General features: G+C 40.6%; 2 protein-coding genes across 3 annotated transcripts in view; one reads left to right on the top strand and one right to left on the bottom strand.

Annotated features, from left to right (window-relative positions):
• SPAG17 (sperm associated antigen 17) overlaps positions 1-1,234 on the top strand; it is a 245,270-nt gene extending 244,036 nt beyond the window's left edge. The window contains exon 49 of the mRNA XM_010830710.1: positions 799-1,234. The gene's annotated coding sequence lies outside the window, so the exon portion shown is untranslated. The remainder of the gene's footprint in view (positions 1-798) is intronic.
• Positions 1,235-4,888: 3,654 nt separating this feature from the next.
• The window catches only part of WDR3 (WD repeat domain 3), a 39,547-nt gene continuing 30,950 nt past the window's right edge, over positions 4,889-13,485 (bottom strand). For both annotated transcript variants that reach the window (XM_010830713.1, XM_010830712.1), the window contains exons 22-27: positions 11,337-11,429; positions 10,849-10,896; positions 10,118-10,161; positions 8,361-8,489; positions 6,507-6,600; positions 4,889-6,210 (exon numbers count right to left, since the gene is read on the bottom strand). In XM_010830713.1, coding sequence (XP_010829015.1) covers positions 6,055-6,210; positions 6,507-6,600; positions 8,361-8,489; positions 10,118-10,161; positions 10,849-10,896; positions 11,337-11,429 — 564 coding nt within the window. In that variant the 3' untranslated portion in view covers positions 4,889-6,054. The remainder of the gene's footprint in view (positions 6,211-6,506; positions 6,601-8,360; positions 8,490-10,117; positions 10,162-10,848; positions 10,897-11,336; positions 11,430-13,485) is intronic.

A 13,485-nucleotide genomic window follows, 5' to 3' on the forward strand; every position in this document is an offset into this window, starting at 1 on the left:
AACCTCGAATAGCCAAAGCAATCTTGAGAAAGAAGAATGGAACTGGAGGAATCAACCTACCTGACTTCAGGCTCTATTACAAAGCCACAGTTATCAAGACAGTATGGTACTGGCACAAAGACAGAAATATTGATCAATGGAACAAGTGGATGAAACTAGAACCTATTATACAGAGTGAAGTAAGCCAGAAAGAAAAACACCAATACAGTATACTAACGCATATATATGGAATTTAGAAAGATGGTAACAATAACCCTGTGTACGAGACAGCAAAAGAGACACTGATGTATAGATCAGTCTTATGGACTCTGTGGGAGAGGGAGAGGGTGGGGAGATTTGGGAGAATAGCATTGAAACATGTATAATATCATGTATGAAATAAGTCGCCAGTCCAGGTTTGATGCACGGTACTGGATGCTTGGGGCTGGTGCACTGGGACGACCCAGAGGGAGGGTAGGGGAGGGAGGAGGGTGGAGGGTTCAGGATGGGGAACGCGGGTATACCTGTGGCAGATTCATTTCGATATTTGGCAAAACTAATACAATATTGTAAAGTTTAAAAATAAAATAAAATTAAAAAAAAAAAGAATGAGGATCCCCCAAAGCTTTTGTTTATGTGGGTCATTTTTTATCAGTATTTACCATATTAGAATTAAAACTGGGAAAACCTTAAAACTTATATTTTAAAAAAACAGTTCATTACTGTAAATAAATTGTTAATGAAAAATAACTTTTCCAAACAAAAGTTAATAAGGGGAAGATTAAATTTTGGCAAATCTTTTAATGTTTGGCTCAACAGAACATAGCTGGATTCTCACAGCTGCTCTGTCTTCAATCTGTCACCATATCACACATTGCAGAGTCTCTGGAAGACTCCACTGTATAGTCATGAGAGAAAAAGGTCAGTAACATCTTGCTTTTGTTTCTTAGGACTGCTGTAACAAATCTGTATTTGTTGCCCAAGGCTGCTATAACTAAGTACCACAGACCAGGTGATTTAAACAGCGGGTATTTCTTCTCTTGCAGTTTGGGAAGCCAGACGATTGGAATCGAGGTGTGAGCAGGGTTGGTTCTTCTGTAGCCTCTGAGGGAGAACTTGTTCTATGACCTTAACTTCTGCTGGTTCCCCGCAATCCTTGGTGTTCCTCAGCCTATAACGCACCACTCTCATCTTTGCCTGTCTCCAGTGGCATTCTTCCCTTTGTGTTTCTATACCTCTCTCCTCATAGGATCAACAGTCATATGACTTAAAGTGTTAGTCTCTTTGCGACCCCATGGACTGTAGCCTGCCAGGCTCCTCAGTCCACGGGCTTCTCCAGGCAATACTGGAGTGAGTTGCCATCTCCTTCTCCAGGGGATCTTCCCGACCCAGGGATCAAACCTGAGTCTCCTGCACTGCAGGCAGACTCTTTACTGTGTGAGCCACCAGGGGCTCCTCATTGGATGAAGGGGCTACCCTCATCTTGAATGGGCTTCCCAAGTGGCACTAGTGGTAAAGAACCCACCTGCCAATGCAGGAGACACAAGAGAGGTAGGTTTGATCCCTGGATAAGGAAGATCCCCTGGAGGAGGAAATGGTAACCCACTCCACTCTTCTTGGCTGGAGAATCCTACAGACAGAGGAGCCTGGCAGGCTACAGTCCATGGGGTCACAAAGAGTCAGACACGACTGAAGCGACTTAGCAGGCATGCATGCACTTGAATAAGATAAGGCTTCATCTTAACTTGATTGCATCTGTAAAGACCCTATTTACAAATAAGGTCACATTCATCGGTCCCTGGTAGACGTGCGTTTTGTGGGGACAAACTCAATATAGTCTACCCTCTGGTCCCCCAAAATTCACATCCACCTCACATGCAAAATACACTCAGTCCATCCCAACACTCCCCAAATCCTTCACCTATCCTGGTGTCCTCTCCATTTGCAGACCTGTGAAACTCAGAAACAAGTCGTCTGCTTGCAAAATACTATATTTTGCAATATAACATTTGGGATAACATAAGAAGACATTCTCCTTTTAAAAAGAGAAGATGCAAAGAATTAAGCTATCACCAGGCTACGTGTTTGCAATGCTCAGGGCAGATCTGCTGAGGTTTCAGAGTATGAACACAATCATTTATGTCTTGAGCTGCGCTCTGGGCCAGGGACTTACCCAGCCCCACCCTCTGGACCCTCAGAGGCTGTTTGGGTCCCACCCTCTGTCCTTAGCCCGATAAAGTATTATCCTCTGGGCAGCCCGCTTTCTGCTTATAGAAGCCCAGAAGTCTGGCAGCCTCCCTTCATTTCCTGCCTCTGGCCCCCAAGCCAAGCAGGCAGTGTTTCTGCTGACAGAACATTCTCTGAAGTTTTCATTGTCAAGGGGCTCCACACCATTAGGTGTGAGGGCTCTCCACGGGTCTTTCCTCAAGTCTCACCTCTGTTCCTGGCTTCTGCTGAGATGGCTAAACCTTAGATAAACTCTTCAGAGTGTACCTTAGCATATCTTACAATATGGACAGGCTGTGAATTTCCCGAATCATCATGTTCAGGTTCCTTTTTGCTGACCATTTCCTTCCTCAATTTATCTCTTTCCTCTTGCATTTTACTATAAGCAGCAAGAAATCAGGACACATCTTCCATATTTTGCTTGGAAACTTCAACCTAAAATACAATTTCATTGTTTATAAGTTCTACTTTTTATCCAAATGCAGAAGACAATTCAGCCAAGTTTTCTGCCACATGGTAACAAGGATCTCTCTTCCTCCACTGTCCAATAATATGTTGTTTCCATCTGAGAGCTTACCAAAAACACCTTTCATGTTCATATTTCTACCAACAGTCTGTTTACAATACAGAAATTCTCTAAGATGCCTGAAGTGTTCTTTACTGTCCCTATCCCTTCCTTCTGAACCTGTATCAAAATTGCTTTTAATATCCATTATTTCTACCAGCAGTCTTTTCAAGGTAATCTATTAATAGAACTTTTCTATCATGCAGCTCAAAATAATTTCAGCTTTCACCCATTGCTTGATTCCAAAGCCATTTCCACATTTTTAGGTATTTGTTAAAGCAGCACCTCACTTCCCAGTACCAAAATCTGTTACTAGTTTCCTGGGTGTGCGTGATAAGTCACTTCAGTTGTGTGCGACTCTTTGTGAGCCTATGGACTGATACATTTTTTGTGTATTTTTGCACATGGTTATTTGTTAGAGAATGTTTTATAAATAACTTAAGTCCAAATAGTCAGTCATGTTTGACTCTTTGTGACCCCATGGGCTGTAGCAGGCTCCTCTGTCCATGGAGATTCTCCAGGTAGTACTGGAGTGGGCTGCCATTTCCTTCTCCTTAATTCCAAATGTCACATTTATAGGTTTCGGGTAGACATGAATTTCTGGAGGACACTATTATCATTTTAAAATATTTTTGACCATGCAGATGATTCTCAAAAGGGTCTTCAGACCCTAAAGGTCTGGGAACATTCTTTAGAAACCACTGATTAAGGTGTGGTTTATCTTGGTTCTAGTCCATGACTTTCAGAAGTTACCCTAAACTAAAAAGTGATGAAGTCTGAAACTCTAGCTGGACCATTCTGAAAACTACAGCACAGCTTTCCAATATTCATAATGCCTGTTAGCACCAATCTATCAAAAGTAATGACATGAGTGTACCTAATAGAAATGTCTTAAATGGTACGTCTTTATGCTTCTTTGTTCATATTATCAGTTAATGATATTAACGGAAGTACAATGAGTATCTTTTAAATACCTATTGTAAAGATTCTGTGATATCTGACAGAAAACGTTTTCATCTATTTCTTCCCAATCTTTTCTACCTATTGGCATCATTATATAGTTTTATATTGTATATGTCTCAAACAGAAAAAGTAACATATTCTGTGTGTTTCTACTCTGAGCCAGTGGTAAGTACTCCAGCTATCTGTTATCAAAACATCATGAATGCTTATTGCTTTAAGATACTAAGCTATACATTTCTCCATAACTCAGTAACTTAAAGCAACAGACACTCCTGATCTAGCTTGTGTGGGTAAGGAATACAGGCATATAGCTGTTGTTACTGTGGCTCAACTAGGGGTGAATCTGCTTTCAGCTCACTCACTCAGTGGCAGGATGCAGTTCCTTGCAGGCAGTTAGAAGGAGGACCTCAGTCCCTCACGGCTGGTGTCAGGAGACTGCTCTCAGGGCATTTCACAATAGGCAACTTATGTTTACTAGAGCGATCAAGAAGATCTGAGAGCGTGTGAGCACAGCATAATTCAGGGTGTTAATAACCTAACCTTGGAAGAGATATCCTATTACATTTATTCTATTCTTTAGAAGCAGGTCAACAGGTCCAGCCTATGCTTAAAGGGTAGGAATTATCCAACGGCAGCTAGCACTTGGCCTAACAAGGGATGGGCCAGTGACTGCTGTATATATCAGAGCTGCTTCCATCCCCTAACCTCAGAAATAGTGACAGGACTTAGAATATAAGATGTTATCCTTAAGAGCGTTAGTCTTATCTCAAAACCCAGGCTCTTATGAGGAAAGGGATGTATTGTATATACTGTTTGCAGTGTGTGCATTCTCAGTTGTGTGTGACTCTTTGTGACCCCATAGACTGCAGCCCACCAGACTCCTCTGTCCATGGAATTCTCCAGGCCAGAATACTACAATGGGTGGCCATTTCCTCCTCCAGGGGCTCTTCCCAACCCAAGGATGGAAGCTGTGCCTCCTGCATTGGCAGGTGGATTCACTGAGCCACAGGGAAGCCTGTTTGTAGACTAGGTGCTTCTTCCTGAGCTCCTGCCTCATCTGCCCAGGAAAGGCTGTACAGATGGGTGAGTGGAACCCTAGATCCCAGTGACAGACACCACTGTCTCCTTGGTCACTGCCCTAGGTGCTCAGCTAGATTTCTTTGGGGTGAATGTGATTTATGATACTTGTCATTGAGAAACACTTTAAGTAATTCCTCTTTCTGGTGGTAGGAATAACTGCCTAAAAGGTTGATTCCTCAGAGTGGAATGCACCTAGAATCCATCACACTGTCTATCCTCCTGCCTTTTCACGGTGAAGTCTCAGGAACTCTATGCCTAAATTCTTTTTACTCTCATTGTTTAAAAAAAAAATAGTACTATTCAATTCCTTACTTCAGTTCAGTGACTGTGTTAACACTTAGGAACAATAATAGGCGTGTGGTTTAGGAGAGATAGGAACTGCGTCCGAGATTGACAAGAAAATGGTAGTACTACAACATAGTAATCTAGATGAAATGGACAAATTCATAGAAACATACAACTACTTAAACAGACTCAAAAAGATAGTGAAAATCTGCACTGATTTCTAACAAGGAGATCCAGTTAGTGATTTAAAAACTTCCCACAAAGAAAAGCCCAGCCCCAAAGGTATGTGTCCATTTCCTTTCCTAAAACACTGCCACCTCCCCACCACGAAGATATATATACAGCATACTAGTCACCCAAAAAGCACAGCCAGGTATCTCAGGTTGACTGCTCTTTAATTACAAACAAGTACTTAGAGGAATAGAAATAGCAATTAGGATCGTCTTATATAACGACAAAACAACCTGCAAGAGGTTAAGTTTAAGGAGGCTGTTCCAGGTAACTTTTATGGTCCCTTTTGGCTCTGAAAGTTCAAGACTTACATTTATGGGCAGAAGGTGATCAATATCATACCTGACTATCTCAGTGGGCTATAAAACCTAATCTGGAGAGGTAACAAATTACTCATCAAATCTTCTGACATAAATAAGGAAACATTTTGAAATGTTAAAGTTTCAACTTTAGTGAAACAATACCTAATTTAAAAAATTCTCTGCTTCCTGCTAGACTATAAAGGGCATGCCTCTTAGAGGGCTCCCCATTCAGAGCACAGATTTTAAACTAGTCTGTTTCAATCCAAGACACTCCTATGCTGAAATTCCTTCAGGCAGAGCTGGGAAATACATCATGTGATATCACCTCTACAACATGATAATCTCTTGAATATTACACCAACGCTACCGTTGCTTAGTTTGAAGTCCTTCTCAAGCAAAAGTTGGAAAAGGCACATTTTAGTTTTAAGTCACTGTTAAAATTAGCTTCTCCCTCTTTTTCCTCTTCCTCTTCTTTTCTTCCAAGTGGCTGGTAGCATCAGCAAAAAACATAACTTCACTTTTCGCTTCACATTCCCTCTTGAGATAATCGAGACCTGCCATGTTAAAGCCAATAACATCCTGAGGAAGAATAGAAGAGAGATTAAACGAACTTCCCCTCACTTCAGTTCAGTGTCATAGCTATGTGAGTCAGAGGAACCAAAGCTTCATGTGTTGCTACCCATCCCTCCCTAAGGTCTTTTCTTGTCTTTTTTCCTTATGTCTACCAGCTCCAACAAAAACCTCATCTTAAATATGTATATACGTCAGGTCAGTATCACACAAGACTGGGCACGACACACCATGCTAGTTGTAAGTCACATATACACTAGGATTTCCCCTTCTTATTCTACGGCTACCTCTACAAAGATACTTACCCGGACTTGGTTGACTTTTGAAATGGTTGTTTCCTTTAATTTTTCAATCACTGGCACAAGCATTTGGTTGCTAGTGATCTGGCCAAAGTGAATCCTAATAGAAAAACAACACCAAGCATTGTCACAAAGAATAGTGGTTTTGGCTACACCTCCTAGAACCAGCAACAAAACAATATCAAAGCAAAAGAAAAAAAAAAAAATCATTTCACCCATCATGGGAATATAGAAATGCTTCTAGCAAAAAGGGCTAAAGAAGTTTCTTCCCTACTATTCAGTTCTATCTAATAATTTTAAAACCTAGTATCCTAACATCTAAAAAGCTGACTTTTCCCAGCAATCTATCAAATGGCCACAGATTTTTAACAACAGTATCCTATGGGGATTTCAGAGGGAAAATGAGCCTTCTAAGAAACACTAACTCAAAGATTTATATTTCAGCAAAAACAAAAAAAAGAGAGAGAGAGATGATCAAACTCTGACCAAGAGTACCAACATGCCCTGGATGACTTCATGCTTTTTAACTCCCACACTCACCCTCACTCACAGCTGTGACCTGCCATATCTACTTGCGAGATAGCACCCATCTACAACCCCAATATGCTAGGAATATTCAGTGTTTCTCTTAGAATCAGTGACCCTGATTCAACATCTGCCATAGCAATGAGAAATACACTGTAGATATGTATATCTTCATTTGCTACTATCCTGAAAGAAAGAAAAAGGAATGAAGGGTTAAGGTTTATGAAAAAAAAATGCCAATTTACCAAGTACATCATTTTCTTTTAATTAATTGGTATTGGCTGAGCAGTTTCTACTGTTTTCCTAACAGCATTTTAGGGAATGTTCAAATTTGCCAATATTCCTGTTCTCTTATACAAGGGCTTGAGACTGGGGGACAGAGTGGGAGATAAGAATGTATTGTGTGTGTGGGCTATTCACTCAGTCATGTCTGACTTTCCATGACCCCATGGAGTCCAGTCCACCAGGCTCCCCTGTCCATGGGCTTCTCCAGGCAAGAATACTGGAGTGGGCTGCCATTTCCTTTACCAAGAATATACTAAGCCTTTGTAAATACATTTTTCCTCTGTTACATATTTAATACAAATTCTTCCTATTTAAGAATATAATGTAACAAACATTTTCTTTGTTTCTTGAGTGCTTAGTTGCTCAGTTGCGTCCGACTCTTTGCGATTCCACGGACTGCAGCCTGCCAGGGCCCTCTGTCCGTGGAGTTTCCCAGGCAAGAATACTGGAATGTGTAGCCATTCCCTTCTCCAGGGCATCTTCACAACTCAGGGACTGAAGCCAGGTCTGCTGCATTGCAGGCAGATCCTTTACTATCCAAGCTACTGGGAAGCAGTTATGTTTCTTAGTTCCCTCCAAATACGCCACTGCTCTTCCATTTGCATTTGTAGAGGCCTGGGAAATAAGCTGACTGCTCCTTAAAATTCCGTTATGGAAACAAAACCAAACCATTTAGTTTAAACTCAACAGTTAGAAACACCACTGAAGGAGACTGGTCATTCAGGGATGGCCTTTCAGCACCCTACCCAGAACCAGGGCCACTGCCTTAGACTGTAACTTGGAGACCTCCGCCTGCCTGGGCATCCTGAGCAGCGTAGTACCTCCTGGTACTTCAAGAGGTGGGTCATCACTGTCGGCACTTTAGGAGCAAGACTGACCACCAAAGGGTAAGAAATAATCTGTGCTGGCCAGCACTGAAATTCCTAACAGTCTCTGAAACTGAAGTGTCACATTTATTAATTGCAAAGCATGGAGAGGGCTTCAGGTGAGGCACTACTGGAGGAGTTATGCTCATGAGACATATGATGTTCTTCTGGGAAAGGACGTTACCTGAGGAGAAAGAAGAGGCACCTACACAGGAGTTCAATATCGGAGCCCTGCTGGATGAATTCATTAAAGAGCCTGAGAATGTCTGGAACGTAAGAGAAAGGCAGCACGAGGAGAGATTCTTCCAGCTCGCTGGAGAGGGAAAAATAAACATTAAAAATGTCACGTTTCTTTACATGGTCAATTTAAAAATCTTTTCCCCTCCAATTTTTTTCTTCTCCTTTTATGTACTTCAACAGATCTTACCCATCCAGAGTTATCATCTGCATTATGGATGGCTCTCTCTTATCATGTTTTATTTTTCTTATATTTAGTATTTTAACCTAGTTGATGCATTTTGGTCCATGAGTGTAGGAGAATCTTTTTTTTTTTTCAGATAACTCATTTCTTCAGAGCTTTTTATTGAATATCCTATCTTTGTATGATATTTCTTTTACCATTGATTGAGTCCTTCCATATGACAGAGCCTGCGTCAGGGCTTTAGAGTCCGTTTTGATGATTGATTCTGACAATCCTGTACTGTTTCAATTTTGTTGTTTTTATAGTTCTTTAATCTCTTTCTTACTCTGGGTTGGTTTGTTTATTTTTCTTGAGCTAGTTATCATTCCATCGATTCCAATTAGAATTCTCAAGAGGCTTTGAATTGGGATCACAAATCTATAGATTAGCTTAAGAAAAACTAAATCTTTAAACACAGAGTCTTCCCATCTATGAATGCACCCTACCTCCATTAATCTAAATTCTACTTTACATTTCTCTAGCAAAGTTTCATTATCTTAGGTTCTATTTAATTCTTATATGGGACATACTCGGATATTGTGATTTGTTATAAAAATGATAACTAAGTAGGTCAAACTCAAATAAATCCAAAAGATAAATCACAAACAAGAAACATTATTCCAAAAATGACGAAAGATATATTAAAAAAAATTCTTAACCAGTAAGAAAAACATCCATAAAGCACAAGAATGGGAAAGTAAAAATTCACAGGAAAAAATACAAATGGCCAACAAATATAAGAAAATTTTAACTTTGTTAATTAAAAATGAAAATGACACAATACCACTTTTTGCCTCTCAAACCAGCAAAGAACTTATAAAAGCCTGGTGAAAGTCATTACAGGCACTCTGGAAAGTAAGCAACATAAACCTTTGAAAAGTTTATGTCCATTAATTAGTTAACAGACTGCTAGGACCGTTAAGAAAATAATCAGTGAGGATGGCAAAGATTTATATGTAAAGGTGTTCACTGAAGCAGTATTAATAATAGCAAAAACCCTTATACAACACCTCATAGTAACTATATGTACAATGGAATATTTTGAATTAATTCAATGATGTGTTTCTGAAGAATGTTACTAACGCAAGCAAATGCTCAGGAACTATCCTGTGAAAAAGGACAGGATGTAAAAATGTATACACATGATTTCAACTCTGTACATACACAGAAAACAATCCAAAGGAAATATACAACAAAAAACGTTAATAGTTGGTACCTCTGACTGAATTGCAAATTATCTCATTACCTATGATATAAAGTAGCACTGCCCTTCATTTGTCCTTAAAAGTATCTCCCTTCATATTTTAGGAGGAGCCTTCTAGTTCTAATTCAAAACAAACATTATAATGAATTATTTTCCATCCAAGTTTTGACATAGTTAACCCTCTAAGGAAAATAACCATCAATTAAAATGTACTTATCTCACGTTTAGTAAATGGTGTTAGCTGCCAACTTACAATAATCCGTGCACTGGCACTCACCTGGATTTGATTCCTTTAAAAATCTCCAACACATAAGCTGAAGGCTAGAATGGAAGTTTGACAGCATTAGTGATACTTCTTTTTCTTAACTGAAGCTCTCTACTCTCTATCTCCTAAAAACCAGGAATCTCTCTCAAGAGAAACCATGTTCTAAAAATGCCAATACGTGCACGGGCTTAGACTGAGTCAGATCTGGGTTCACAATCTGACTCTGCCACTTGCCAACTATGCTCCCTTCAATCTGTAAGTCAGGACAGTTTCCTGTCTATAAAATGAAGACACTGACATGTATTACTATTGTGATGGATGAAAGCAAAGCATTGAGTAATTAAAGATTACTAAAGTATACATTGTCCTGTGATTCTCCCTCTCTCCTCTTTTTATCTGGCTGATTTGTAACAACTTGCTGTCCAAAAACTTTCAATGAACAGAACCTTCAGAGAGCGCTTTGGATACTAAACATAAATAAGCACTAAAAGAAAACAAAAACAAAAACCAGTCCAGTCCAACCAGAAAAGATGACTTGAAAGTTCCACTAAAATGGTCTTTTTGAAATACAAAATATCCTAAAGGATTCCAACATTGAACAGAGATTTTTAACAACAAAGTATTTCCCAATATGTCAATTCTCAAATCAAATGCCTCTTCACTTCCCCTCTTGTGCCTGCCTGAATTTAACCTTAGAATGGTGGTTAAACCTTAAGGGGGAAACCATTAAACATTCTACTTACAGAGATATTGCCATAAGCCATCAGGATGGGGTTGATGGGAAGAGGAACCTATGAAGAAATGATTAAATCAAGTCATTAAAAAATAAGCCTTTGATAGTGCTTATCGCAGGCAGGGTCATAACAGTCCATTAATATAGTTCTGAAGGAGACCCTAAAAACTGATGCTAAAGAATTATTATATAAGAATGTATTTTTAGTTTCAATAGGGCTTATGAATGAGTCTGGGTAATACATTTCATGTAGAAATCCAAAATGGCTCACCAGCCTCCCAAACTGAAGCAGGAACCTGAGTTTCCAACTCAAAACAGTAATCACATCGATTTCAAATTAACTATCCTTGACTTTTTATTAAGATAGAGCTCAATTCTTTTTTTCTAATGTTTGAATTAGAAGAGATTCTATCACATCTATACAAATGAGGTTTTTCCCTCAGCAATTATCTCTATAAATAAATGTCACTCAGAATATAACTTAATGAACCATCTTACCTCCTTCCCTGCAGCTTTACAGATGGCTTTGTGTTCTCTCAATTTTGCAGTTTCTTCTCGGTACAGCTCAATAGCCTCCATGATCCTCTCAGCCTACAGACGATGACAAAGAATGGAAGTCATCACGATACACTCATCATCCCACAACACTGCAAATGGAAGGCCTGACAAAAAGTTATCAACTTAAACTGCTTGAATCAGTTTAATAAAGATGTGCCAAGAGCGTCCCAAACAGCATTCAAAGATGTCTTTGGCTTTTGTTTTTTAATTCACAAGGAGACTAAGTGTTGTGAATTCAGGTGAGACTGCAAGTGGACACCTTCAGCAGGGCAGCTCCCAGGTACACCTGACAGGTACACTTGAGATCAACCCTGCCTTTCTTAGAAACCACACACTGATTAAACAGATTCAGCACTACTCATGTCCTTGGTTACAAGGGAGGAAAACAGAGATTATGATCTCCATCATTAAATTTCATCAATCTTGTTGCCACAAAAGGGCTATTTGGTTGGGACCTTTTTAAAAATGAGATATGGGGCAGTGATCAAGATGGTGGAGTAGAAGAACAAGAAGCTCACCTCGTCCCACAAGTACATCAAAAATACATCTACATGTTGAACTATTCTCAGAGAATATCTGCTCAACACTGGTAAGAGACTTCAGTCCTCTGAAAGAACAAGAAAATCTCCACATGAGCATAACCGGGTAGAACAAAAGACAAAAGTGAGAAAGGAACTGGGTTGGGACCTGTACCCCAGGCAGGGAGCTGTGAAAGAGGAAAGGTTCCTGCACCCTGGGAAGTCCCCTCACTAGGAGGAAGTCAGCGAGGACAGAGGGAGAGCTTGAGAGCCTCAGAGGAGAATACAGCAACTGGTTTGCAGCAGCTAGAATAGAGAGAGGCCTGCAGACAGTCCGTGCCACCCCTCTACACTCCCAGCCCGAGACGTGTGTCCACTGGTGCATGTGAGGACTAGATGTGGAAGCTCGGGCCTCAGGGTGGGCTGTGCAAAAACAGTCTAAAGGGTCTGGAGTCTAGTGCAACCACACCTGAAGCCTGGGCCAGCTTAGAGGCCAGGTGCTGTTGTGTGGCAGTGTGCGATGGGAGGCATGGTGTCCACCCTACAGCCTTTTCCTCTGAGGGACTGCTCAGGCTGTAGGACACTGCCTACATGAGCTCTAGGAGTGGCAGTGAGCCGCCACAATGCCCCAGGCTTCTGGAGTGGTTGCCAGCCACCCCTGCTCCCACTGTGTGCTCCAGGGGTGCGCATGAGACACCACTGCCGCTGAGAACCCAGTGCTGTATCTGCACACCCCCTATCGAGGGGATACTGGCCAGCACACACTGAGGAAAGAAGCAGCAGGCATCCACACTAAAAACAGTCCTTGCACCAAAAATATCAAACACACACAAGCTACACAGGGATGGTCTCACATATAAATTGCCCTGCAAGACCACCCTAATAGACCTCTTCAGTCTAACAGACACCAACTTAAAGGAACTACCAATTATAAAAAGGAACCAAGAAAAACAAGAAAACTCACTTTTTGAGACAAAAACTGAACTAAACACAGTAAGAGCAGAATAAATAATGCAGAATAAGTGACCTGGAAAAAAAAAAGATGGAAATCACCCAACCAAGATAATAGGCAGCCAAACAAAAGAAATGAAAGCAATATAAGAGATCTACGGGATAACAAAGATCATGGCATCCGGTCCCATCACTTCATGGGAAATAGATGGGCAAACAGTGGAAGCAGTGTCAGACTTTATTTTTGTGGGCTCCAAAATCACTGCAGATAGTGACTGCAGCCATGAAATTAAAAGACGCTTACTCCTTGGAAGGGAAGTTATGACCAACCTAGATAGCATATTCAAAAGCAGAGACATTACTTTGCCAACAAAGGTCCGTCTAATCAAGGCTATGGTTTTTCCTGTGGTCATGTATGGATGTGAGAGTTGGACTGTGAAGAAAGCTGAGCGCCGAAGAATTGATGCTTTTGAACTGTGGCGCTGGAGAAGACTCTTGAGAGTCCCTTGGACTATAAGGAGATCCAACCAGTCCATTCTGAAGGAGATTAGCCCTGGGATTTCTTTGGAAGGAATGATGCTAAAGCTGAAACTCCAGTACTTTGGCCACCTCATGCGAAG

This window comes from Bison bison, unplaced genomic scaffold (genome assembly GCF_000754665.1).
Source record: "Bison bison bison isolate TAMUID 2011002044 unplaced genomic scaffold, Bison_UMD1.0 scf7180017864519, whole genome shotgun sequence".
Classification (NCBI taxonomy): Eukaryota; Metazoa; Chordata; class Mammalia; order Artiodactyla; family Bovidae; genus Bison; species Bison bison.